General features: G+C 43.9%; 1 protein-coding gene across 1 annotated transcript in view; it reads right to left on the bottom strand.

Annotated features, from left to right (window-relative positions):
• Positions 1-5,552: 5,552 nt before the first annotated feature.
• Pmfbp1 (polyamine modulated factor 1 binding protein 1) overlaps positions 5,553-24,890 on the bottom strand; it is a 58,498-nt gene continuing 39,160 nt past the window's right edge. The window contains exons 5-16 of the mRNA XM_008834986.1: positions 22,675-22,915; positions 20,374-20,563; positions 20,077-20,230; positions 19,281-19,445; positions 18,875-19,012; positions 12,045-12,206; positions 11,355-11,529; positions 10,918-11,078; positions 10,112-10,215; positions 9,569-9,643; positions 6,687-6,766; positions 5,553-5,601 (exon numbers count right to left, since the gene is read on the bottom strand). Of these exons, the coding sequence (XP_008833208.1) occupies positions 5,585-5,601; positions 6,687-6,766; positions 9,569-9,643; positions 10,112-10,215; positions 10,918-11,078; positions 11,355-11,529; positions 12,045-12,206; positions 18,875-19,012; positions 19,281-19,445; positions 20,077-20,230; positions 20,374-20,563; positions 22,675-22,915 (1,662 nt within the window). The 3' untranslated portion in view covers positions 5,553-5,584. The remainder of the gene's footprint in view (positions 5,602-6,686; positions 6,767-9,568; positions 9,644-10,111; positions 10,216-10,917; positions 11,079-11,354; positions 11,530-12,044; positions 12,207-18,874; positions 19,013-19,280; positions 19,446-20,076; positions 20,231-20,373; positions 20,564-22,674; positions 22,916-24,890) is intronic.

The raw sequence follows: 24,890 nt of genomic DNA, 5'->3' as shown, positions 1-24,890 counted from the left end.
GGTCTTTTTGAGACAGGGTCTTCCTGTAGCCCCAGATGACCTGGAACTCACTATGTAGACCAGGCTGGCCTTGAACTCACAGAGATCTGCCTGCCTCTGCCTCCCGAGTGCTGGGATTAAAGGTCCAGCACACCACACCCAGCCTTCCTCTGCCCAATTTTGAAGTGAGTTGTTTTCTTATTAAGTTTTAGGAGTTTTCTGTATATTCTGGCTATTTCTCCCTTATCACATGTTTTGTTTGCAAATATTTGCCTTTTTACTCTGATGATACTGTCTTTATTTTTATTTTTTTTGGTCTTTTTGAGACAGGGTCTCCCTGTAGCCCCAGCTGTCCTGGAACTCACTATGTAGACCAGGCTGGCCTTGAACTCACAGAGATCTGCCTGCCTCTGCCTCCCAAGTGCTGGGATTAAAGGCAGGCGCCACCACGCCCGGCTGATACTGTCTTTTTAAAAAATATTTTATTATTTTTATTTTATGTGTATGAGTGTATTGCCTGCGTGTATGTGAGTGTACCTGTGTCGTGCAGTTCTGTGGTCAGAAGAGGGCTTCGGATTCCCCTGGAAATGGAGTTAAGGACGGTTCGTAGCCGCCATGTGGGTGCTGGGAATCAAACCTGGGTCCTCTGCAAGAGGAGTCAGTGCTCTTAACCGTTGAGCCATCTCTCCAGCCTGATACTGTCTTTTGACACAACAAATTATAACTTTTTTCACAAAGTTCAATTTTTAAATTTTCTTTTGTTATCTGTGTCTTTAGTGTCATATAAGAAACCATTGTCAAAAACACTGTCATGATGTTTGCCCCATGTTTTCTTTTCTTGGCTCTTACCATGTAGCTCAGACTGGAGGCTGGCCTTGAACTCAAAATCCTCCTGCCTTAAGCCTGAGTGCCAGGTCTATAAGTGTGCACCACCATGCCTAGCCCCATGTTTTCTTCTGTGAGTTTATAGTTTTAGGTCTTACATTTAAATCTTTGGTCAATTTTGAGTTAATTTTTTTTTTTTTGAGACAAGTTCTCCCTGTAGCCCCAAATTGGCTTGGAACTTCTTATGTAAACCAGGCTGGCCTCAGTCTCACAGAGCTCTGCCTGCCTCTGCCTCTTAAGTGCTGGGATTAAAGGCATGTGTGACCAGGTGAGGCTTGAGTTAATTTTTAAAAAGATAAAATTGAATTCCCTCTACCTCCTCATTTAAAAGAAATATAATGGTATGGCCTAGAAATAATTTGATACGATTTTTACATGTATACGCAATTTTAAATATGCATGTGTGTGTATCTGTGTGTGTGAGTGTGTGTGTGTGTGTGTGTGTGTGTGTGTGTGTCTGTGTCTGTGTCTGTGTTTATGTGTATTTGTGTGGCTATGTGTTTACAAATACAGGTACCTGCAGAGGCCAGAGACCTCAGATTCCCTGAATCAGGGGGTTACAGTCAGTAGTTACCTGATGTGAGTGCTGGGATCTGAACTCAGGTCCTCTGCAAGAGCAATGTGTGCTCTTAACCATGGAGCCATCTATCCAGGCCCCATTTTGAGTTAATTTTTTTATATGCTGTTAAATAAGGGTCTCCATTTGCATATAGATACCCAATTTTCCCAGCACCATTTATTGAAGACTGTCTTCCCCATTAAATGGTCTTGCTACTTTTGTTGGAAATCATTTGGCCATATATGCAAGTGTCTTTGTCTGGGCTCCGCTCTCTTCCATGGTCTACATGACTGTGTTTTATGACAGCACCACTCTGTTTTGACCATTGTAGCTTTGCAGCAAGTTTTGAAACCAGAAAGTTCTTAAGCTTTATTCTTTATTTTTGTGATTGCTTTGACCATTTGAGTTCCCTGGACATTCTATGTGAATTTTAGCATGCATTTTTCTAGTTCTGCAAAAGATATTATTGGGATGTTGACAGAAATTGCATTGAGTTTATAAATCCTTTTGGGTAGTATCAGCAGATAAGAGTAAGTCATCTAGTTCATGAGCATGGACTGTGCTTCCCTTTATTATATCTGCTTTAATTTCTCTTGGTGATGTTTTCTAGTCACTGTTAATATAAGTCTTTTACCCTCATGACTAATTCCTAATTTATGATTTTTATTTTTCAAGATGGTATTGCTACGTTGCCCAGGCTGACCTGGAATTCACTATATAGCCGAGGCTAACCTTGAACTTGTGATCCTTCTATCTTAGCCTTCTGAGTATTGGCATTATAATCATATACTACTATGCCTGGTATATTTGAGTCTTTTTGATGCCACATTAAATGGAATCATTTTCATAATTTCTTTTCCAGATTGTTCATTGTTAATATAGAAATGCCATGTGTACTGCCTTTATCCTGCTTCTTTGCTGAATTCATTTATTATATTTTGTGTGTGTTAAACTTTTAGGATTTTTTTTTTTTTTTTAGACAGGGTCTCATGTAGCCCAGGCTGATCTTGAACTTTCTATGTAGCCAAGGATGACCTTGAATTCATGATCTTCCTGCTGTCTCCTGAGTGCTGGCGTGGCTCACCATATGATTTATGCAGTGCTGGGGAATGAACTCAGGGCCTTGTGCATGCTAGGCAAACACTCTACTGACTGAGCCACATCCCCAGCCTGGATTTTGTACATAGAAAATATGATCTGTGAACAGAGATAATTTTGTCATTTGAAATTCTTGTGTGTGTGCGTGTGTGCTGTGTGTACGTGTTAGGACAACTTTCAGGAGACAGTTTTCGCTTTCCACCTTATTGAGGCAGGGTCTCTCTTGTTTCTACTGTACTCTAGGCTGGCCCACGAGCTTCCTGGGGATTCCCGCCTCCCATTTTGCTGTAGGAGTGCTGGGAATTCAGATGTGTGCCACTACATCTGGCTTTTTTACATGGGTTCTGGGGATCACACTATGTAGTCAGGCTTCTTTAGCAAGTACTTTTTCCTGTGGGGTCATCTTGCTGCCCTCCTTCCTTTCTAATGGATATATTTTATTTAATTGCTTTTTCCTGCCTAAGCATTCTGGTGATAGTGTCTAGTACTGTTAACAGAAGTGGCAAAAATGGGCATCCTTGTCTTGTTCTCAAACTTAGGGGAAACTTATTAGTCTGAAAATGATCTGTGAGTTTACCATATGATGCTTTTATTATGTGAGGCAGTTTCCTTTGATTCTTACTTTGTTGTGTGTTTTTAAAACTACAAAATGTGGGCTGGAGAGATGGTGCAGGGGTTAAGAGCCGAATGCTCTTGCAGAGGACCTGGGTTCAATTCCCAGCACCCACATGGCAGCTATGAACTGTCCTTAACTCCAGTTCCAGGGGAATCTGATGCCCTCTTCTGACCTCCGCAGCACTGCACGACATGGGTGCACTCACACACAGGCAATATACTTATACACATAAAATAAAAATGATAAATAAAATATTAAAAAAAATAAAACTACAAAATGTATTTCTGTAACCATTTGTTTTGTTTCGCTTTGTTTTGTTTTGTTGAGACAGGGTCTCCCTGTAGCCCCAGCTGGCCTGGAATTGGCTATGTAGACCACGCCGGCCTGACTCTCACAGAGATCCTTCTGCCTCTGCCTCCTGAGTACTTGGATTAAAGGTATTGCACTACCATACTGGACCAACCATTTCATTTATTTATTTATTTATTTATTTATTTATTTTTCTTTTTGGGATAGGGTCTCTCTGTAGCCCCAGCTGGCCTGGAACACACTATGTAGACCAGGTTGGCCTTGAACTCAGAGATCTGCCTGCCTCTGCCTCCTGAGTGCTAGGACTAAAGCCGTGCGCCACCATGCCTGGCTCTATTTCCTTTTTATTTTATTTTTTAAATTTTATTTATTATTTTTATTTTATGTGTATGTGTGTATTGTCTGCATGTAGGTAAGTGCACCCGTGTTGTGCAATGCCCGAGGAGGACAGAAGAAGCTGTCGGACGCCCCGGACCTGGAGTTACAGACAGTTGTTAGCTGCCATGTAGATGCTGGGATACGAACCTGGGTCTTCTGTAAGAACAGTCAGTGTTCTTAACCACTGAGCCATTTCTCCAGCCCCTCCATTTCCTTTTTAATATCAGATATATCAGATATTTGAGCTGTTTTTTTAGAGACCTACTTCTTTGGTTACTTCTTAAAAATGATGGCCAGGCCACACCCAGCTTTCCTGTCTTACTCCTGTCTTTAGAGAAACTGTATTTCTCTAAGTCTCTACCCACTCAGGGCTCCTGCTTGACTGGGCTTCACAGCTATGGGATTAGGTGAAATATCAATACATCTGTATCTCTTTGCTCCCCATAACACATTACCTGCTTTGTTGTGGTAGAATCACCCCACAGGAAGCAAAAGAATTCTGAGTAACTCTCTCACATTCAAAGTATCCAGAGACTGTACTTTTGGTCAATGTATATGAATCCTTTTTTGTAAATTAGAAAGATAAGTTCCCTTTTATTAGACCAGACTGGGGACATTAATGATACTGAACTTGGGTTCAAATAACTGGGCCATATGTAAGACTGGATGAAATTTCATTAGTATCTTTTTTTTTTTTTTTGAGTCTTAGTTTTTTCTCTAGAAAATAAAACTTATTCTAAACCAAATGAGGAAAAAAGTCAAAACAGCATAAACAGATGGACAACTAGCATAACAGGAGAAATTACTAGAGAATCTCATCTCCCCACTTCACCCGCACGTCTGGCGCTTGTCCGTCCCATGTCCTGGTGGGAGCATCCTATGAAATGAATCGCCATTAGCAGTGAATTTTCTTGGTGTTAATTTGGCTGGGGAGGGAGCAAGAATATTCTAGAATCATTGCCCACCAGTGGGTTTCCCTCCTCACTCTTCTACCCCTCAGAAATGCAAGCTCTTTCATTTCTTTCTCTTATTTTACCCAGTAGCTATTTGTCTCCATTTCCTATAGACTGGAAATATAAATTCCAGACATGTATTCAGTTTAACAGAATCCTACCACAATAAAATAGTTTAGCTGTCCTTGGAGTTTGTTATAATGGAATTTTACTTGTATTGCACTGGCTGGGGAGAAAAGTAAAATTGTTAAAAGGAGGAATGTAATGCGGCAGCCAGGGCGGAAGCAGATGGCGCACTTGCTTCCCCACTGGAAAATGCATCACTTATTTCTCCCACTCTCTTCTGGGTCCTAGGATTGTTTTTGGAAAAATAGGTTTCTACATTATTTTTCTCTTCTCTTTAAAATTGGTTTAAAAATTAATCCAGGTAATCCGGAAGTTTGCTTTGGAAGCACTGTTTACATATGTAAAAGAGACCAAGATGTTTGGGAATCTGGGGAGGACACATAGATGGGCAGAGTGCTGGGGACCAGTTTTGGGAGATGCCTAGGAGACACCAGGAGCTCATCAAGGTTGTATTGTTCATGATTTTATTTCAGAGTCTTGACCTGGAGGTGAGAGTGGGATACGGTAGCTCACTCCACTTCAGGAAGGAATCAAACCTCAGTAAAGTGTTAGCATCTTGCAGACGAGGCTGAGGCCTTGATGGATTCCCATAGGAGCTGATTCAGGTCAAGAAAGAAAGATGGGAACTTGCTGTCCTCTGAAAATGGGTGTGGAAATGATGCTCAGGGAGAGGTGCTGATTCTAGCAGTATGAGGAGCCTGAGGGAACAGGGCGGAAATCAAAGTTTTAATTTGAGGAGATACACATGAGGCGATTTCTTAAGGACTTATGACCAGGCAGCTCTGTTTCAGGGTGGTGTCTCCCTTCTGGAGTGACATGGAATTTAGAGGTGGTAGATGGGGTGCTCTTGTGGGGTTTCTAGCCATAAAACTAAAGGAAGAAATCTATTCTTCCTTTCCCTTCTTTTCCCTCCCCCTCAATCCCTTCAGTGGGATAAGTCAGGGGAGGAGATGGGTCTGAGATTTGAGGTACTTGGGTATCATCAAAATTCTCAGTTCTGGGGCAGGAGAGATAGCTCAGCAGTTAAGAACACTGGCTGCTCTTACAGAGGACCCAGGTTCAATCCCCAGCAACCACATGGTGGCTAATAGCCATCCTAACTCCAGTTCCAGGGGATCTGATGCCCTCTTCTGACCTTTGTGGGCATTGCATGACATGGGTGCACTTATTTACACACATGCAGGGAATACACTCATACACATAAAATAAAAATAAATATTAAGGGGCTGGAGAGATGGCTCAGCGGTTAAGAGCACTGTGCTCTTGCAGAGGACCTGGGTTTGATTCCCAGCACCCATATGGTAGCTACAAACCATCCTTAACCCCAGTTCCAGGGGAATCTGAAGCCCTCTTCTGACCTCTGTGGCATTGCATGACATGGGTGCACTCACATACATGCAGGCAATACACTCATACACATAAAATAAATAAAATATAAAAAAAAATTAAAAAAACTCAGCTCTGGGGGCAATAACTTGCCTCCTTCCTCTACAGATAGGGAAGAAATGATTGTTGGTCCAGGGCAGCTAAATACATGACCACAGGTCTTGAGTGACCTGTTTCCTTCTTCCTTTGTAATTCCAATCTAGTGATCTTTGAAAACTGCTATCACATTGCTGCTTGGGCACATGGAGGTAAGAAGCTATTACAGTGGTAAAATGCAAGCGGCACACACCCGAGCACTGGGGCACTGCTCTCCAGCTCAGGCTGCCGAATGCTTTTCCCGTCTGGGCTGACTCTGTTTTGCTGGGGCCTAGGGCTTTGCTGCACAGCCTCGGGTTACCTGTTTTCATCTTCTCTTCTATCTCGTTCTTCAGTTTCCTGTTTTCCTGCTGCAGATGGACTATTATGTTGTGGAGGTGGCTGTGGGAAGAGGAGGGAGGTGAAGAGGTCAGGCAGATGCTTAGTCTGCATACTCTCCTTGGCTTCTTGCTGGAAGTCTGTCCTTTCAGAGCAGGGTTCTCACACATGCCCATCTGTGTCCTGTGGAAGAAGCCTAGACCTAGTACTCCTGACCGAACTCTGCCGGCTCTTGGCTGTTGTGTATCTTTTAGGTGGGGACAATCCAGCCCAATTTCGCTATGGGGTTCATGGAAGGACTCAGTGTGACAAATGATGGAAATCTGACTTGAATACCCAAAAGGCTGCTGTGAACAATTCTGACCACATGTCCTTTGAGTCCTCATAGCTACGCTGGGACACACTCTCACCCAGTATGGAAGCCATCACTCAAGTTCTCTCTGCTCCCCTTTGCTGATGAAGAGAGTATGGGGTTCATGGTTCTGTTGAGAACCTGACCAAACTTTTTTTCCCCATTTTATAGATGAGGCAGTGGAGACAGGGAGGGAGGTCAGAGGAAAGATAATTTAGCGTATTCCACATGGCTCCATAGATAGCAGTTGCTATCAATAACTGTATGTCTTCCAACTAATCTAGGGTGCAGTGGATGATGGGAGCTCTGCAGGTAGACCAGCCTCCCAGATCATCTCTCTCCTCCTCTATAAATGGGGTCCATTAACACACAGTCCCTGACTTGATGCTTACAAAATTTTGACTCCTCAATGGTGTGGAAATGATACACATTCATTAGGACACTGTACTTTGAATTTGGAGCTTTTCCCAGATGATCAATATGTGGCCCAGGCCTCTCGTGAGGTGTTGAAAAGTGGCAGTGAACTACAGCTCTGTCAGGCACAACCACTTGCTATGAGTGCAATGTGCTGCAAGTTAAGGGTATTACATGCATGCTTGACTTAATATTTTCAACTTACAAAGGGTTTATCCAGGCAGAGCCCCATCTTAGGTTAAAGAGCACCTGTATGCTCAACTCACGAGGTCTTAAGAAGATTAAATAAGTTAGTATGTATAAAGTGCTTATAACAGTGCTTCCCATATGCTGAATAAGAGGTATTTGTTGAGGGACTGGAGAGACGGCTCAGTGGTTAAGAGCACTGGCTACTCTTGCAGAGGACTTAACACTTACATGGCAGCTAATAACCATCTGTTACTCAGTTCCAGAGGGATACAACACCTTCTTCTACCACAGACATGCATACACAAGGTACATGCAAGAGTATATAGAGGTAAAACATTCATACACACAAATAAATAAAAAAATTAAGAAAAGTTTTTGGTCTTTTTGAGGCAGGGTCTCCCTGTAGCCACAGCTGGCCTGGATTCACTATGGAGACCAGGCTGGCCTCGAATTCAGACATCTGCCTGCCTCTGCCTCCTGAGCGCTAGTATTAAAAGCATGCACCACCACACTCGGCAGAAATAAAAAATTTAAAAGAAAAAGCCTGAAGTTATCTGTGACTCGTCTGTGTGTGTTGGGGGGGGCAGTGCTAGAGATTGAACTCAGGGCCTTGCTCACACTGGATGAATGCTCTCCTACTGAGATAAAGCCCCAGCTTTTTCTCCAATGTTTTATTGTTGAGGCAGGATCTCACTAAATTACGCAGGCTGGCCTTGAACTTGAACTTGCAATCCCAGTCTCTGCCATCAGGTGTTGCTGAGATTCTGATAACTGTTCTTTTAGCTAAATCTCTTTGTAAAATGTTTTTGTCCAGTGGAATGTGTCATTGTCCTTTCTAGAAGAAATCATATAACTTAACCCTTAGCTCTCCTCTGGTCATGTGCCTTACCCTTGTGCTCTCTACAAACCTGGCCCATGCTGAAGACGTTTCTTCCCCTGTTGCCTCTTAATATGCTACTGGGCTGGAGGTGGGTCCTGGCACAGCCCTCATCCTCGGGGTGGGGGGCGTCTCTTTACTCAGCATATCTGATGCCTTCCTCATCCCATACAACCCATCGAGTCCTGGCTCCTGGGTTTCCTAGTCCCTGCCTTGTTCTTCCAACTCATTACCCAACTTAGAGTCAAAACTTAGGACAGAGCTTTGCTTCTGGGAGCCACAAATGGGTTCCAGGTGTGCTTGAGAACAGACACCTTCAGCAGAGTTTGGGGTAACAGCTGTTTGGCCAAAATTGTCATAAGCAAGCCCTCCCCAGACCATCGTGGAATATTGAAAGCATGGTGATTCCTAAGTGTTCCCTGACAGAAGCATGGGAAACACTGTCTGAAGGCCTGTTAACACCTGCTGCTTTACTACCTCCAAAATTCTTTTAGACACCCATTTCTTTACCTCTGTTCTCAAACCTCCTGCACTTCTCCCATAGCTCATTTCAATAGATGCAGCTTTGACCATGGAGGTGAAGCAAGACCACAAGGGCAGGCAGAACTATGAGTACAGGAACCTTGGTTTTCAGATCCAGGTGGAGCAGAGAAACCTTTACCCTGGGCTGCTTACCTTGAACTGTTCCTTTCATGCTCCTCCACTGGGGACCTCTGTTAGAACCACTGAGTCCCTACCCAGCTACTGCAGCTGCCTACTCCCTTCTTAATGCTCTCAGCCTCTGAGAGTCACAAGAGGTGAGAGGAGGGCGGGGTAAGGAGATTTCACCCCTCTTTGTGTTGCTGGTGAGGGAGGGAATTAAGGTCCAGTGCAGTCAAGTGATAAGCCAGTGTCACATGAAGTACCATTTCAAGTCTCAAGGGTCCTTCCCAAGTACTCTGCCTTTCCCTGGGGCTGATCCCCATCTGTAATGATAAAGCAACTTGGGATAGTCCCAAGAGGGAGATGTATTGATGGTGAGGGGACAACTTATTCCTTTTCACCAGTCAGCTTGGCGATGTATTTGACCTGTTCACGGAGCTTGTTTCCCAGTTTCTCATTGGCGACCCTGTGATAAAATGCACAGTAAGAATGGCTCATTTCCCAGGCCCCAGTGAGCAAGCTGACTAATCAACAGACACTGCATGTTCCCAGCAGGGCTTCTGCTGGATCCTAGGCCCCCATCACTCTACCCCTAGAGTAGAGCTTGGCTAGTACCAGGCAACTGAAGACTCTCATGTTCAGAGAGTGTGCATGTTTTCAAGGGAATGGGGTCAAGGAATCCAGATGAAGCTGGATCCCAGGTTGGGCAGAGGAAGCCTGCAACCCATTGGAGCATCCCTTACATCTGACGCTACTTTGCCCCTACATTCAGGCTTTGCTAACCTGCCTGAAGGACTGGGACCACTCTGATCCCCAGCCCTTGAGTGTGAGCTAAGACTGGATCAGTTTTTCAGGAGGGTGTGTATGACCACTCACTGTGGTTCTCAGTTCAGCCTGGACTTGGGACCTGCTCTTACTGGTTTTCCATCCTTACTTCTGCTCTTTTGTCCACTGCTCCATGTCGCACATAATCTGATCATTCTCTTGATGGAGCCGATAGGTGTCTTTGGGTGCTGAGCATGAGGGCAGGCAGCACGGCTTTGCATGCGGGAAAAAAATAAGAGTAAGGGGTAGGAACACCATCTGGCACCACCCTCCCTGAAATCCAGATTCTTCTTTCTTCCTGGGAGAAGAAAAATCAGCTCTGCTGCCCAACCCGGGGCCAGGGATGCCACCCAGGACCTGTACCCCACACAAAGGTGATGTCTTTGGGGGAGGCACCATTCATAGCAGTAGAATTGAACATTACAGCAACAACTTTCAGGCTAAAAGCAATGAAGTGACTTGTTTTAAAAAAGCATGCCTAATCAATTTCATAAAAGATGAAAGAAAAACATCTAGAAGAAATGGCTTTTTCTAATTTCAACAAAACCCTGGTGGCTTCCCCAAGATGTCCTGAGACTTCCTGCTGTGAATTGTACTCAGGTAGCTGGATGTGGGGCACGTCTCAAAGGTCACTTAGCCAATTCTACTGCAGGTTCTGGGGTGACACAATGTGTCAGGATGTGCCAGGAGGGGTTGTCTGAGTGGTGGCTAGAATGGGGCTTTGTTATGATCTATATTTATCAACAAAGCCCCCCCCCAACAGGTGAGTTGAGAGGTAGCTCTGGAGTGCCCAGGCCCTGTTTCCTGCTGAATGGCATGTATATGTATATCTGGGCCCTTCTCTTGCCCCTGGCATCCTCCCCTGCCTAGCCAGGAGGAATGGAGAAGAAGTGACAGAAGCTGAGGAATGCACACCTCCTTCTCGTCCGCAAGGAGTATTTCTTTCAGGGTGGCCATTTCCTCCTGGAACTCCCGCAGTTGCGTCTCCTTGGCCGCCAGCATCCTGAGGTCATTCTGGTGCTGTTTCTGCCACTGAAGCACCTGGTTGCTCATCTCCTCTAGCTTCTTGTCAAAGGCTTGTACCTGCTCAGGAGTGCAAAGTGAGGGGCGGGGTAGGCAAGCCAGAGGGTGCCCTCTTCACCCTGGAAGACTTGCTTGGGGCTGCCCTTTATTTCTAGTGGCCAGCAGAGGGCACCCCTGTTCTGATCTTCACTGCCTGCCTGACATTCCAGAGGCTGAGAAAGTGGAGCAAAACCAGTAGCTAAAGGGTATGGCTTGGTGCTAACTAATTCTGCATGCAAAAGGCAACCTTGCCCATGGACCCCTAAAAGGAAGGCAGCCCAAGCCCCGACTTCTCACCTCTAGCTCACTTTCCTTGTGGAAACCCTGTAGTTTTTTAAATTCCACATTGAACTTTTTCATCCTGTCCTCATAAGCCATGATTTCATCTTCCAGCTGTGATTTCCTCTCTTGGGTCTGTTGCAAGCTGCGCTGCAGGCTCTTTGTCTCGGAGGTTGCGTGATTGAGCTTCCAGTAAAGACACAGTGGATAAGAGAGTTCATCAGGGCCTTTTGGTCCTCTCTGCTGAGTCTTTAATGCAGAAGGATTCCAAGCCCTCCCTGTCTTCAGCCCAGGGTGATACCTATGGTCACCTTGTCTGGCATTCCAGAGAGGTGGGAAGTGACAGTGTTTAGTTTTCTGCATCAGCCTCCCGAGTCTTTCATTCCCTCCTCCCATTTCTTTTCTTTCTGCTCTGATGAACTGGTCTGCAGAGATGGTGCATGAATTTCCCTGGCAACCCAAGTTTTGGGAAAAACCTTGCACCCAAGTCATCTGCGACCAGAAAGACTTGTTAGATGTTGCCACGCACAACAAGTAAAAGCCTTACTAAGAGACTGCAGACTTTCATTGGGAAGACACTGCAACCCAGGCAAGGACTGAGATGTTCAAAGGATTGTCAACCCAAGAAACTGGTTCCTGCCCAGTCAGGTTCTCTGAATTTCTCTGCACACTTCCCTGGAGATGAATGGCTATGGCCTCACCTTTTCCAGGGCTTGGGTCAGGTCATCTTGGCAGGCGCCTAACTTCCGGCAGATGTCTTCATAGACTTCTTTAGTGACCATGTTCTGGAAACTCTTTTCTTTTTGTATAGCTATTTCCAGCTTTGTCTGCAGACTCATGAGGGTATCTTTCTGGCAGTTTATCTTTAGGGAATGAGAACATCACTGTCAAGGTCCCTGTTTCTGTCCACAGAGGTAGGGTGGATATTGTGGGAAGTGACAAGAGCTGAGCTCTCTGTCATAACCTGCTATGTTCACCCCCATAGCTTCTTGTCACTGTTGTGAAAAGCAGAGCTGTCTTTCCTGCCTCCCTTCAGCCACATTTCCCTTTCTAGCTAGTATATCCCCAATAGAGCAGCACTGAAATTACTAGGGTATGATTTTCCAGGTACAGAGTCCCTTTCATAGACTACAGCCTTTGTTAAAGTTCTGGAATCTAGGCTGTGGAGATAGTTCATAAAGTGCTTGTGTTGTAAGCACGAGGACCTGAGTTAGATCCCCAGAACCATGTAGAAAGATGGGTATGGTGGTATGTGTTTGCAATCCCAGTGCTGGGAAGACCCAGACAAGTGGATCCCTGAGATTCACTGGCCAGGCAGTTTGGCCTTCTCAGTGAGCTCCAGGTCAGGGAGAGAGTCTGTCTCAAAAAGAAAAAAAAGATGGCTGAGGAGCTAACCTGAGGTTGTCCTCTGGCATCCACATGCACATACAAACATATGCTCCTGTATACACACATGCACCTGTGTGTAGACACACACACACACACACACACACACACACACACATCTAGATTCGTATCTACAATCCAATCCCAGGCTCATAGATATGGTATAGCATTTCAATTGTGTTTTATGCCTTCCCTAGTTCTTGACAGCATTCACTAGACTTGACACTCCTTGAAAGTACTGCCCTACATGTGTTTTAATCATTTCTGCCCCCATTGCTATAGCTTACAGCATGGCATACAGTAGGTATATAATGAATGTTAATTTTTGATTGAATGGAATATTACATTGTTCATTCAGAGATTCAAATATTGTGTGAAGCTGGGGTGCGTGGTTAATTGAACACATAGTTCTGGCAGAAATATATTTAAAAACAACCCCAAGGCCAGGCATGATGGAGTACACTTAATCCCAGCACTTGGGAGACAAAGGCAGGCAGATCTCTGTGAGTTCCGGGTTAGCCTGCTTTACATAGCAAGTTCTAGGCCAGCTAGTGCTATGTAGTGAGACCTTGTCCCAAATAAATGAATAAATAAATAAATAAATAAATAAATAAACTCTGTTTTAAATTTGGTAATGAGCATACCCGGTGTGGTTAAAATGCAATTGGGATGTAGAATCCAACAATCTGGGTTGAGGGCCATGTTCTGTCCTTTAATTATTTCTCTGGCTTCCATTTCTGCTTCTATACCAGGAGAATTTAAATTATTTCATACAGTTTTTGTGATGACCAAATGAGATGATGCATGTAGAAAGGGGTTTGTAATGTATCAATTGCTATATGGCTGTGAATTATTATAATGAGCGAGTCATCTCCTTGTAGACTTTAAGTCTAAGACAGAGATCAGTTTCTAAGTTGAAGCAGAAGGTAAACTTTAAAAATGTGCATGACTACAAAAAGGCTCTATATCCTACTACAGAAATACCTGTTCATCCATGTTCATTGCTGCCTTTTTCAGAATAGGAATTGGAAACAATCTAGACCATCCTGAGTGAGGTAACCCAGACCCAGAAAAACAAATGTTGCATGCTCTTTCTCATGGCTGGATGCTTTGAAATCTTAGATATGCATGTTTCAATTTGAAAATCCAGAGAGGTCAAAAACTATAAAAGGGTCATTGGTGTATGCATGAGGCTTCCTGGGAGGGGAGGTGGAATTTGATGATATAAAGGGGGAAAGGGGAATAATAGAGCAAGAAGGGTTAAAGGGGTCAGGAATGGGAGAGTGGTATAGAGGAGGGAGCATGGGGAGGGATAACTAACACTAAAAGTCTTTAGAAAAAGCTATATGGGGGGCTGGAGAGATGGCTCAGCAGTTAAGAGCACTGACTGCTCTTGTAGAGGACCCGGGTTCGATTCCCAGCACCCACATGGTGGCTACGAACTGTCCTTATCTCTAGTTCTAGGGGAATTTGAATTCCTCTTCTGATCTCTGTGGCATTGCATGACATGAGTGCACTCACATACATGCAGGCAATACACTCATACACATAAAATAAAAATAATAAAATATTAAAAAAAGAAAAAGCCATATGGAAACCTACCAGTATAAAAGCTTCTTAAAGTATATACATATACATTATAAAAAGAGATTAAAAGGAATTACCTTATAACAGGAGCATATTGCTCATACTAGGCACCATAGACTTGCAAAGTAAAAGCTTAATGCCAGGAAGTTGTTGACCAGGAGGTATACCATAGACCCACCCTCAAACAATACTGGCCATTGCTGCTGCTCTTGGTTACCCACCAGAACTCTAAGGCAAGACCTAATTGCTGAAGATACTACATACATGAACTGTAGAACAAACAAGGAGAAATCAAACTGGTGTTGACTTCAAAGCCTCATCTCTACTGTCTAGCTTTCATAGTGCTGGAAGGTGCTATGCAAGCTACCCGAAGAGAAAATTTAGCATGAACCTTACCAAACTGTGAATCCTGTGAGCTACAATAAGAACTGGCTGGGAAGATATGCTCACTGATGCCATAGTGGCATGAATATTTTAGGAGTAACCAACTACTCTCTAATTGGATTTAAGGTCTGCTTCATAGGATGGATCCCATAATTGACATTGATATCAGGCCTAGGAGCAAGAGGCTGGACAGTCCACAGGCCATGGGAGAAAGCCCAATACAACAATTCTGCTTAACAGTTAATAGTATTAAACTGATTTCTAATGGCTTATTGTTATACCTATAGATTAATGCATCTCTCAACTCTCAGCAGAGAAGCTTCCTTATAGAGCAGATGGTAGTTAACACAGAGAAACACAACTAGACAATGTGCACAGAATAAGAGGCTGCAGACTGGTTATCCCTGAATAGGATATCTATATCAAACTTCTGCCTCCTAAGGCTCACGGATTATTATGAAAGAGGGGACAGAAAGATTGTAAGAGCCAGAGGAAGTAGATGACCACAAGGAAATAGAGTTTTCCAGATAGCTGGTCAGTTACTCATATGAACTCACAGCAATGTTGATAGCATGGATAAGTCCCATGTAAGCTCAAGTCAGATAAAATCCCAGCATAGTCATGGGGAACTGGGTAAGAAACCCCAATCCTACCCGAGGGACTACTGGCAACCGATGGCTGCTGGGAAGAAGAGATTCAATCTCATTTAAGGGTGAGACCCTTAGTGGGTTGATCAGGCTCCAGTGAATAAACTCATAATGAAGGGTATTTGGGGACACAAACCTGACTCTATAGGCATACATACAAAATATATTAGAGTTTTATATTATATATGTACTATAAAGCATAGACCAACCAGGTTTTCATGCCCAACAAGTGAACCACAAAGGTACAAAAATTTGGTGGGGAGCTAGAAGGGGGTGTAAATATGGGAAGGATGTAAATATGTATGTAAGTACAATAAAAATATATTGTATAAAATTCACAAAAATTAAAAAAAAACAAACCAAAACAACGATTGCTTGCTTTGTCCTATAGTCATTCCATCCACTAGTCTGGCTAATTCTGTTAGCAAAGTCTTCCCTTGCACATTCTAATCTGCACATCTTCCTGCCTGGTCTCACATCTACATCTATCTCTTCCCCCAACTCATTTCTGCAAATTGCTCAGTTTCATGTCTCTTGTCCTTCTGAGGAAGTCCTATCAATAGCTTCCAACTGCTCTTAGAATAAAACTTAGAACTTCTGAACAGAGGACATGATGTTTGCCTTATCTTCTTAGTCTTATCCTATACTAATATCTCTCTTGATCAATACACTCCAGTCATCAGGCCTTATTTCACTTCTTACATTATTCCAAGTATGTATTAAAAGAAATATCCATGACACAAAATCAGGATTCAAACTAGAAATACAAAGATGAGCCAAAATTATGGTTAATTTTACCAAATAATTGCTTTAAGAAGAAAGATCACAGTATTATTATCTTGATAGTTAAAAATGACACTTTAAAAAATTCAACACAAAACCAGACATGTAGATCAATGGAACAAAATAGAGGACCTAAACATGAGTGCAATCAATTTCAGCCACGTGATACTTGGCAAAGGTACTAGGAAGACACACTAGAGGAAAGACAACAAATGGCGCTGGGAAAAATGGATCTCCACATATAGAAGAATGAAATTAGACCTATATCTATCACCCTGCACATAAGTCAGTTCCAATCCAAATGGATTGTTCAAAAACCTATATGTGAAACCTGAAATGCACACACATCTACAATGCAACCTCACACCTAAAACTCAGGGAACAGAGGGGTTGAAAGATTATTAATGTAGCTTTCAACTCTCACCAGGGAAACTTCCTCATGCAAAAGATGGTGACTAACCCAGAAAGCCACAACTGGCCAATGTGCAGAAAATAAGAGACTGCAGAGTGCTTATCCCTGAATAGGACATCTATACCAAACTTCTGCCACCCAAGGCTCAGGAACCACTGCACAAGAGGAGGTAGAAAGATTGTAAAAACTAGGGAGTGGTTGATGACCACAAGGAAACAGTTTTCCAGACAGTTGGTCAGTTACTCATATAAACTTAACAGCAATGGTAATAGCATGCACAAGACCCATGCAAGCTCAAGCCAGACAAAATCCCAGTATAAAATTTGGAAAGAAGCCCCAACCTTAGCTGTGGAACTACTGGGAAAGGGGAGAGGGAGAATTGGGTTTCTTTAAGGATGTGACACTAAATAGGTTAACCAGACTCCAGTGGGTGGATGCATACAGAAGGACATCTGATCTGGGGACACAAACTTGACTTGATAGGGCTTAATACAGATGACAGAGTACATGGAATCTGGTGTGTGTGGGGCTATAAGAGGGGTGCAGATAGGGGAGGGAGTCTAAATATGATCAAAATATATTGTATGAAATTTGCAAAATTTCAATAAAATTAAAAAATAAATGTGCGTATAAAACAATAATAAAGAGGAAGACAAGAAGTTGTGAGGGAGATGGGGGGCAGACATGGAAGGAGTTGGAGGGGGAGTGGGAGGGATGGAAATAATGCAAATACAATACTCACATGGGAAATTCTCAAAAAAGAGCTTAAAAAATTCAACCCATACTAATAAAACTCTTAGTAACTAAGAAATTGAAGAAACTTGATAAAGGTAGCAAGGAGCCCCCAGAGCACTGAAGCAGATGGATTCCATTAATTAAGAGCAAAGAATAAGATGCCTGCTAATGGTGCTGATGTTTGCCATCATACCGAAGGTGCTGTCCAATGCAACAAGGCAAGAAAAATAAATGCACATAAATATTGCAAAGAAATATTTAGAAAGCTGTTGTTGTTTACAAATAATTTAATTATCTACTAAAAACAATCCATAAACTGGATGTGGTGGTGCATGCCTGGGGGTATGCGGGGGGTAGAGGCAGGAGTATCATGAATTCAAGGCCAGCCTATTCTACATAATCAGACCTTGTCTCAAAAATTTCATGAGCTTAGCAGACAAAAGGCCCTGGATTTGATCCCTCACACACACACACACACACACACACACACACACATACACACAGAGTCCTATGTGAATCAACAGAAAAACAATGATAACTTATGAGTTCAATAAGATATCTAGAGAATTAATATATAAAAATGAATGAGATTTCTTATTAATATTAAAAAGTATAAAATATAGTGGAAACATCAAATAAATGGAAAAGATCTCAGGATTTATAGTGCCTTGTTTTCAAATCCCCAAATTTTACATTAAAATATGGGATGGTGATTAAAAGAAGTGTATTTTTAGAAAGCAAAACTAAACTATTTGTAATAGCTATTTCAACTAATTCATTGACTCTATTATATGTGTGGGAAATGCTTTTTAAAAAGTTGAACTTATTATCACAGCAAGGCAGAAAGTGCTGCTCTTAGAATACTGAAAATGTTTTCAGATTTTTTTTCTGTATTACACAGGACTAAGAGCTGCCTGGTTTTCATTTGTAGCCCAAGAGACTTATCTTCTAAGAACTATATTTTTTTTTCTCGTCCAAAAAGATGTAATATATTCCGTTGGCGAAAGTATCCCCACTCGTCTGAAGAAAAAGGCCAGGAATTACCATTGGATGATCCAGGTTCAAACACTGCTTCATCCCATCCCTTACTAATTAGTGACTTTGGGATTCAGCCTTTCTTTCCTTTGTAAATGGGGAATCATAGTAATGTACACTCTGGCAAGAGTAAAGCAGGTGGCAGGAATGTGTGGAAAATGGCTGAATTCCAGCCTGGTCAGCATGGTGGGCAGTGTGTGTCACAGGCCTGTCACTTTCATCTGTGTAATTAAAAGTGAACTGAAATGAAGCAGCTTCCTTCTGCCCCTTTTTTGTGTTTTGCAACTAGTTTATTTTGTTCTGTTTTGGTCTTTTTGAGACAGGGTCTCCCTGTAGCTGGAATTCGCTATGCAGACCAGGCTGGCCTTGAACTCACAGAGATCTGCCTGCCTCTGCCTCCTGAGTGCTGGAATTAAAGGTGTGGGTACTGGGATTTGAACAGCCAGACTCTTAACTGCTGAGCCATCTCTCCAGCCCCCCCACATCCCACACTTTTTAATTCTTTGTCCGTGAAAATGAACACAACAGTAACCTTAGACTGATAACACCAGTTGCAACATACCTCCACGTTCAGGTCTTGGATGATTTTCTGGGAGCTGTTGTATTTGCTGATAAACAATTCCAGTTGTATAGAGTGGTACTTTAAATCTGCCTGGAGAGTCTCCTTTTCCTCCTCCAGCTTTCTCAAATTCTCTTTTGCCTGCTCTCCCATTAAACAGCAAAGCCCCCCGAGAGAAAGGCTAACCTGAGACTGCAGTCAAATAGGAGTGCCTCCTTCCCATCCCTCAGCTCCTCCTCTGTCCTGGGGTGCCCCAGGTCTCCTCAACTCTGCTGCTCACGGTGGGTCCCCCTTTCCCTCCTTTCTCTTCTGAGTTCTGAGCTCCCAGGGTCTCTGCAGCCCTTGTGGCTCAGCTAGTTTCAGGTCTGGCCCTGGATTCACAATCTGACTCTTCCCAGATTTTCCTCACCATCTTTTCCTTCTGTTTTGCTTCTCGCAAAGTCTCAGTTTCTTCCTCCAGCAACTTTTCCTGCTCTTTGCTCTTTTTCAGCTGTTCCTGTTTCTTCTCCAGGGATTTTTTTACCTCCCGAAGTTCCTCTTCTAGTTCGCTTTTGGCATTCAGTAGTTCCCTTTGCTGAGGGGAAAAAAGTCTGGGCTGAAATATAGTCATACAGTATTATACTTGGGAAAAGAAATCAGCAGTTGAATGCAGGGAAGGGTGGAAACAAGCAAGAGGATCATTTCTTGATTCCATGGCATATGTGATAAAAAGTTCGCTTTCATGTTCTACAACATTTTTTGAGTTAACAAAACCAATTTTTTTTTATGGGTTCGATTCTTGTAACATCAGCCTTTTTTCTCATTTAACCAAATCTTCACATAAAACCTCTTTGAAGAGAGTTTTAAATAATCTTAGAAGAGCAAAAGACAATAGTTTTTGAATCCTAGAAAGGATACCATTGAGGGCTGGGGCTATAGTTCAGGAGGAGAGCTTTTGCCTAGTATGCACAAGGGCCTAGGTTTCATCCCCCAAACTGCAAACAAACAACACACCAACTCATATTATCCTGTTATTTTTAAGCTTAATCCTTGAAAATGCTTATTACTGATCATTGGAACTGGTCCAAAGTGGCTGGCATAGCAGCCTAACACAAAATGATGCTCTGGTTGGCCTAGATAGTGGCAACATCTTCCCAAATAAAGACTGACCCAGTTAACCTTAGGTGGGACAGATATCAGGGGTGGCTGCCTGCTAGCCCTTGTACCTGTTGCTGAATGAGTCTGGCATGATCAAGAAAGTTGTTTACTTTCTTTTCTTCCTCATCCAGTGTCTTCCGAAGCTGCTGCTTTTCCTTCTCTGAATTCACAAGCTTCTTCTGGACCCCAGCAAGTTCAGAGGTCATATCCTCAATCTGTTTTCTACCACAAAGTAACCACAGGAAGGACTTCAGAGCCTGTGTTGGAGGATTGTGGAGCTGGTCCCACCCTGAGGAGGCCCTGTAATGTCACTGCCCCGTATCTGGGCAGCTGCCCACTGTAGTCCATGGAAGGGGTGGAGGTACCTGCTGCATAATCGAGCCTCTTCAGCTGCCCCCAAATCCTTCTGCAGCTTCTGCACCTGGTTCTGCAGTTCCTGGATGCTCTCCTCCTTCTGCTTCTCTAGGAGAATGCAGCTCTGAATTTTCCGCTGAGCGCCCTCCAGATTGCATCCTGCCACCCAGGCCTTCTCCTTATTCTGGGCTGCATTCTGAGCTGCAGAAGCCAGGGAGGGATCCAGGTGAGGAGGAGCAGATCTCAGACAAGACCTGCTAAAGACCATTCTTTCACTCTGTGACATACTTCTTTTCCCAGCCTGTCCTCACCTCTCCTGCCATCATCAGTCTGAAGCAACTCTGCTAAATCGTCTGTCTTCAACTACCCTCTAGCCATGGATTCCTTCTTGACTAAAATTAAACAAATTGACAGAAATTGTCCAGCATCTCCAGTATGCCTCATCCTGTCATTAGAGAAAAATCCCTATCCTCAGTTTATAGTCTGGTGAGCCCTCTAATTGGCCCTTCCATTGTAGAAAGCACTGGAATATTGTTTATTGATTTATCGATTATTGATGTACTGGGGATCAAGCACACGCAAAACACATGTTCGACCACTGAGCTACATCCTGGAGTGGGAATATTTGAATGTTAAACTCACACTGTCCATGAACTGCTATGACAGCTGTGGATGGACTTGCAAAGAGGGACAGAGTTTGATCCGGCCTTGGAGGAAGGAGTAAGTTCTAGGGAAAGGCTGTTGGAACAAAGGTGCTGGGAAGGGACTAGACAGGGCATGGGGGGGAGGTGTGGAAGACTAGTTGAACTGGAATGGAAAATGGGAGGAATGGCGAGTGGCAGCTGAATAAGAATGTGGATAAGAGAGGTTCAGAGGATTGGAAGCTTGAGAGGGGTGGTTAGCACTGACACAGTGAGCAGAGACCAGACAAGAAGGGAAAGGTCACTTTAAGAACATCACAGTGTCACTGGGCATGGTGGTGTGTGCCTGTAATCCTAGCATTTAGGAGGTAGAGGCAGGAGGATTGCCACAAGTTCAAGGCCAGCCTGGTCTACATAGTGAGTTCCAGGCCAGCTAGAGCTACAGAATGAGACTGTTTCAGACAAACAGAAAATAGAAAAGCATTAGATTAGAGAAAGACTGAGCAATACTAATCCCCCCTCTGCCCCCGTGTCTCCCGTGAGGGAAGGGTACATAGTGAGCTTTGTGCTGGGGTTCCTTTTGGTTGAGTGTATTTCCTTATCCTACGGTTACCTTCCTCTAAACACAATTCTTTCATTCCTTCCTTCAAGTTTCCTGTTCTGGGATACCAGAAGAAAAAGTGATGTCTCTAAAGAAATGATGTCACACTGTGGGAAAGGAGAGTCTAAAAAAGATACTGAAGAGATTAATTTCAGTATTTTGGAAATGCTGAGAGGAGGAGGTGGGACACTACGGGGATGTTATTTTCCCAGAACAGGACTAAGGACAGCTGCAAAGTTACTGTGGAGACTCTTAAGTTTTAGCTACAGGAGGAAGAAGCAGCTCATTAAAGAATAGACTGAGAGGGGGAGAGGGTGGGGCAGTGTCTGTGGGGTGAATGACTCCTGTCAGTGTGGGAGAAAAGAGAAAACAGTGGTTTTATCCGTGGAAGCCTGGAAAGGAATGTCCTAAAAGCTGAGGAATGAGGGTCGACTGTGAGGAGCTAGGACACAGGGAGAGAGGAGCCAAACTTTGGATCTTCTTTTAAATTGATAGCTAATTTGCCTAGCATAGAATTTACCCCCTTTAAAGTTTGCAATGTAGTGGGTTTTAGTAAGCTCACAAAGGTCTATAACCATCAACCAAGTTGGAACATTGCCATCATCTCCAGAGAAACCCTGTACCCAAGGTAAGAAAGATGTGATTGGTGACCCAAGAAAGGAGTCTCCTCAGAGGAGTGAGGACAGGATCCCCAGTGCAGGCTGTACAGAAGAGAATGTGCTTGGAGGCAAAAAGGAGAAGGGAGAATCGAAAACCAGGGAAGGGGAGAAGCAAGATGTATAGTGAAGAGCCTGGAGATTGGAGTCAGAATGTGGTGCCAGGAAACAGGAGAGCCCTGGGTCACAAAGGAGCAGGATGTTCATCTGAGGTGGCTGAGGCAGGGCCTTCAGAGAGGCAGTAAGCTAAGAGGTAAGTGAGGGAGTTCAGGAGAGTTGAGGGAACTGCAGCGAGGCACAGTTCATGAGGTCATGGGATGTGGCGTAAGAACTTGGAAGTGGCTATTTGGAGAAACAAGGCCAGAAGCGTGGTGGGACAGTGTGAGTTTGGGACAGTGTGAGCCTGGGCCTCACCCCCCAGAGTCTGCAGCTGTCTGATCTCCTCGCAACTGTTCTTCAGCTTCTGGTTCTCGTTCCGCAGGACCTCATATTCCACCTTGGACTTGTCCTGCTTCGCCTCCTTGATGGTCACCTTGAGATCTTTCATCATGCACTGTTGCTTCTCCGGCTCCAGCTCTTTCTTCATAAGGCTGTCCTGCACCTGTGTCAGCTTTTTCTCTAGCTCATGAAGCATTTCATCCTTGTCTTGGAGCAACTGAGGAGATCAAAGGAGGGATGCTGGCAGAGGCCTGAGCACCAGCAAGTGGCATCATTTGGAGATCATCCCAAGCCTTTGTGCAAGCCACTGGCATATCAAGCCTGGATATCTCAAGAACTTCCTACCTGTTCCATCCCACCACTGTTGGTTTCCTCAGGATATTATGACTGTAGTAGCCAGAGAGAACCAGCCAGCACTGTGCATGCTCAAAACCCTCTGCTGGCTTCCACTTCACTTAGAAAAAGGCCCAAGTCTCCACAGTCACATGTTTGGAGGCTCCGGATCTGCTCTTACTTGTCCATCCTGGCATCTAGGCACTCCCAGCCCTCGTAGCTTCAGTTGACCCCTAGAGCTGGAGGGCCTTTGTACTTGCTATGCTCTCTGCTTGCACTACTCTTCCTCAAGACTTTTGCCTGGTGTTTCTATCAGTCTAGAGTGTTAACCGTGGCACCAACCTAGTGTTTTCTCACAGAGAGTCAAATCTCTGCACAAATGTCACCTTATCAGATTGGCCTTCCACTACAACCCTATGTGAAATAGTCCAGCAAGCTGTTTTGGGAATTTATCAGTTTCTGACACCAATCTATCAGCGTTACATATTAATTTTGCCACTTGCTTTGTGCCTGTCTCCCTAGGCTACAATGGGACCTCCATAAGGATGGGCTGTTGCATGTTTCTCAGCACCTAGAACAGTGTTTGGCAATGTTGTGGGTGCTCAGGAGTGTTTCCTGAATGAACACATAAGCGACTTAACCCTGTGTGTTGAAGACTTCTTGATTTTTTTTTTTTTTTTGGTCTTTTTGAGACAGGGTCTCCCTGTAGCCCCAGCTGTCCTGGAACTCACTACATAGACCAGGCTGGCCTTGAGCTCACACAGATCCGCCTGCTTCTGCCTCCCGAGTGTTGGGATTAAAGGCATGCGCCACCACGCCTGGCCTAGTCTATCTTATTTTTAAAATTAATTTAAAATTATGAAAATATTTGTGTCTGGCTCTCTCTTACTTGCAGGCCTCTCTCCGGGATAAGTTGATTGCACCCTCCACGCCTTGACTCCCCCAGCCTCATTCACCCTCCCATCTCCCCTGCCCATCTCTCCTCCTAGCTTGGGTCCTGTCCCATTCCTTGTCTTGGCGCCCCAGACACCTGGGGAACCACCACTGCTTCCTGATACTTTGCATCCAGAACAACTCAGTTCCTTCTCGGGTCCCCAGGAGCACTCAGGGCCTGGCTCTACCCTCACCTCCCTCTACTTCCCTGGGCCTGCGTGACCCCATCAGCCTCTTTCCTGGACTCCGGGGCTGACCTTTCCTCTTCCTGATCCTTTGCATCCAGACCAACCCAGCTCCTCAGTGCAGTCTCTAGGAGCCCTTGGGGCCTCTTCTTGCCCCCATCTCCCTTTGCATCTCTGGGTGGCACAGCCACCAGCTGGCCTAGACCAGTATCTTTCCTGGGCCTGACTCCCAGGCCAGTCCAACCCCCCAGTTCCTGAGACCAAAATCTTTCAGAAGCTTAGACGAACCAGCTCTTCATACCCAAAAAGTAAACAAGAAAGACACATAAAATTCAAAAAAAGAAGCAGAACTAAACTTGAAGAGTCAGAAACTACAAAAGAAATTCACATGTCAAAATCACAGAGAAAAAATAATAACATGAAAAACCAAAATAACATATCCCCACCAAATACCAATAGTACTCTAGAGGAGCACAATGAGAACCCCCTAGAGATAATGCAGGACATGGGACTCAAAAGAACAATTATAAATGTGATAAAAGAATTCGGTGAATTTAAAGAACACACAAACAAATAAAAGAACTGAAGGAAGATAGGGATAAACTTCTGAATGAATTCAGAAAAGAGTTAGAAATATTGAAGACCGCTCAGGCTGAAATGAAGAAGGAAGTGAAACACTCAGTAAGCCAATTAGAAACGACAGTAGAAAGCCTCACCAATAGGATGAATGGAAAGTGGACC

This window comes from Nannospalax galili, unplaced genomic scaffold (genome assembly GCF_000622305.1).
Source record: "Nannospalax galili isolate Female #2095 unplaced genomic scaffold, S.galili_v1.0 scaffold56, whole genome shotgun sequence".
Taxonomy (NCBI): domain Eukaryota; kingdom Metazoa; phylum Chordata; class Mammalia; order Rodentia; family Spalacidae; genus Nannospalax; species Nannospalax galili.
This window is presented reverse-complemented; position numbering and strand designations above follow the sequence as displayed.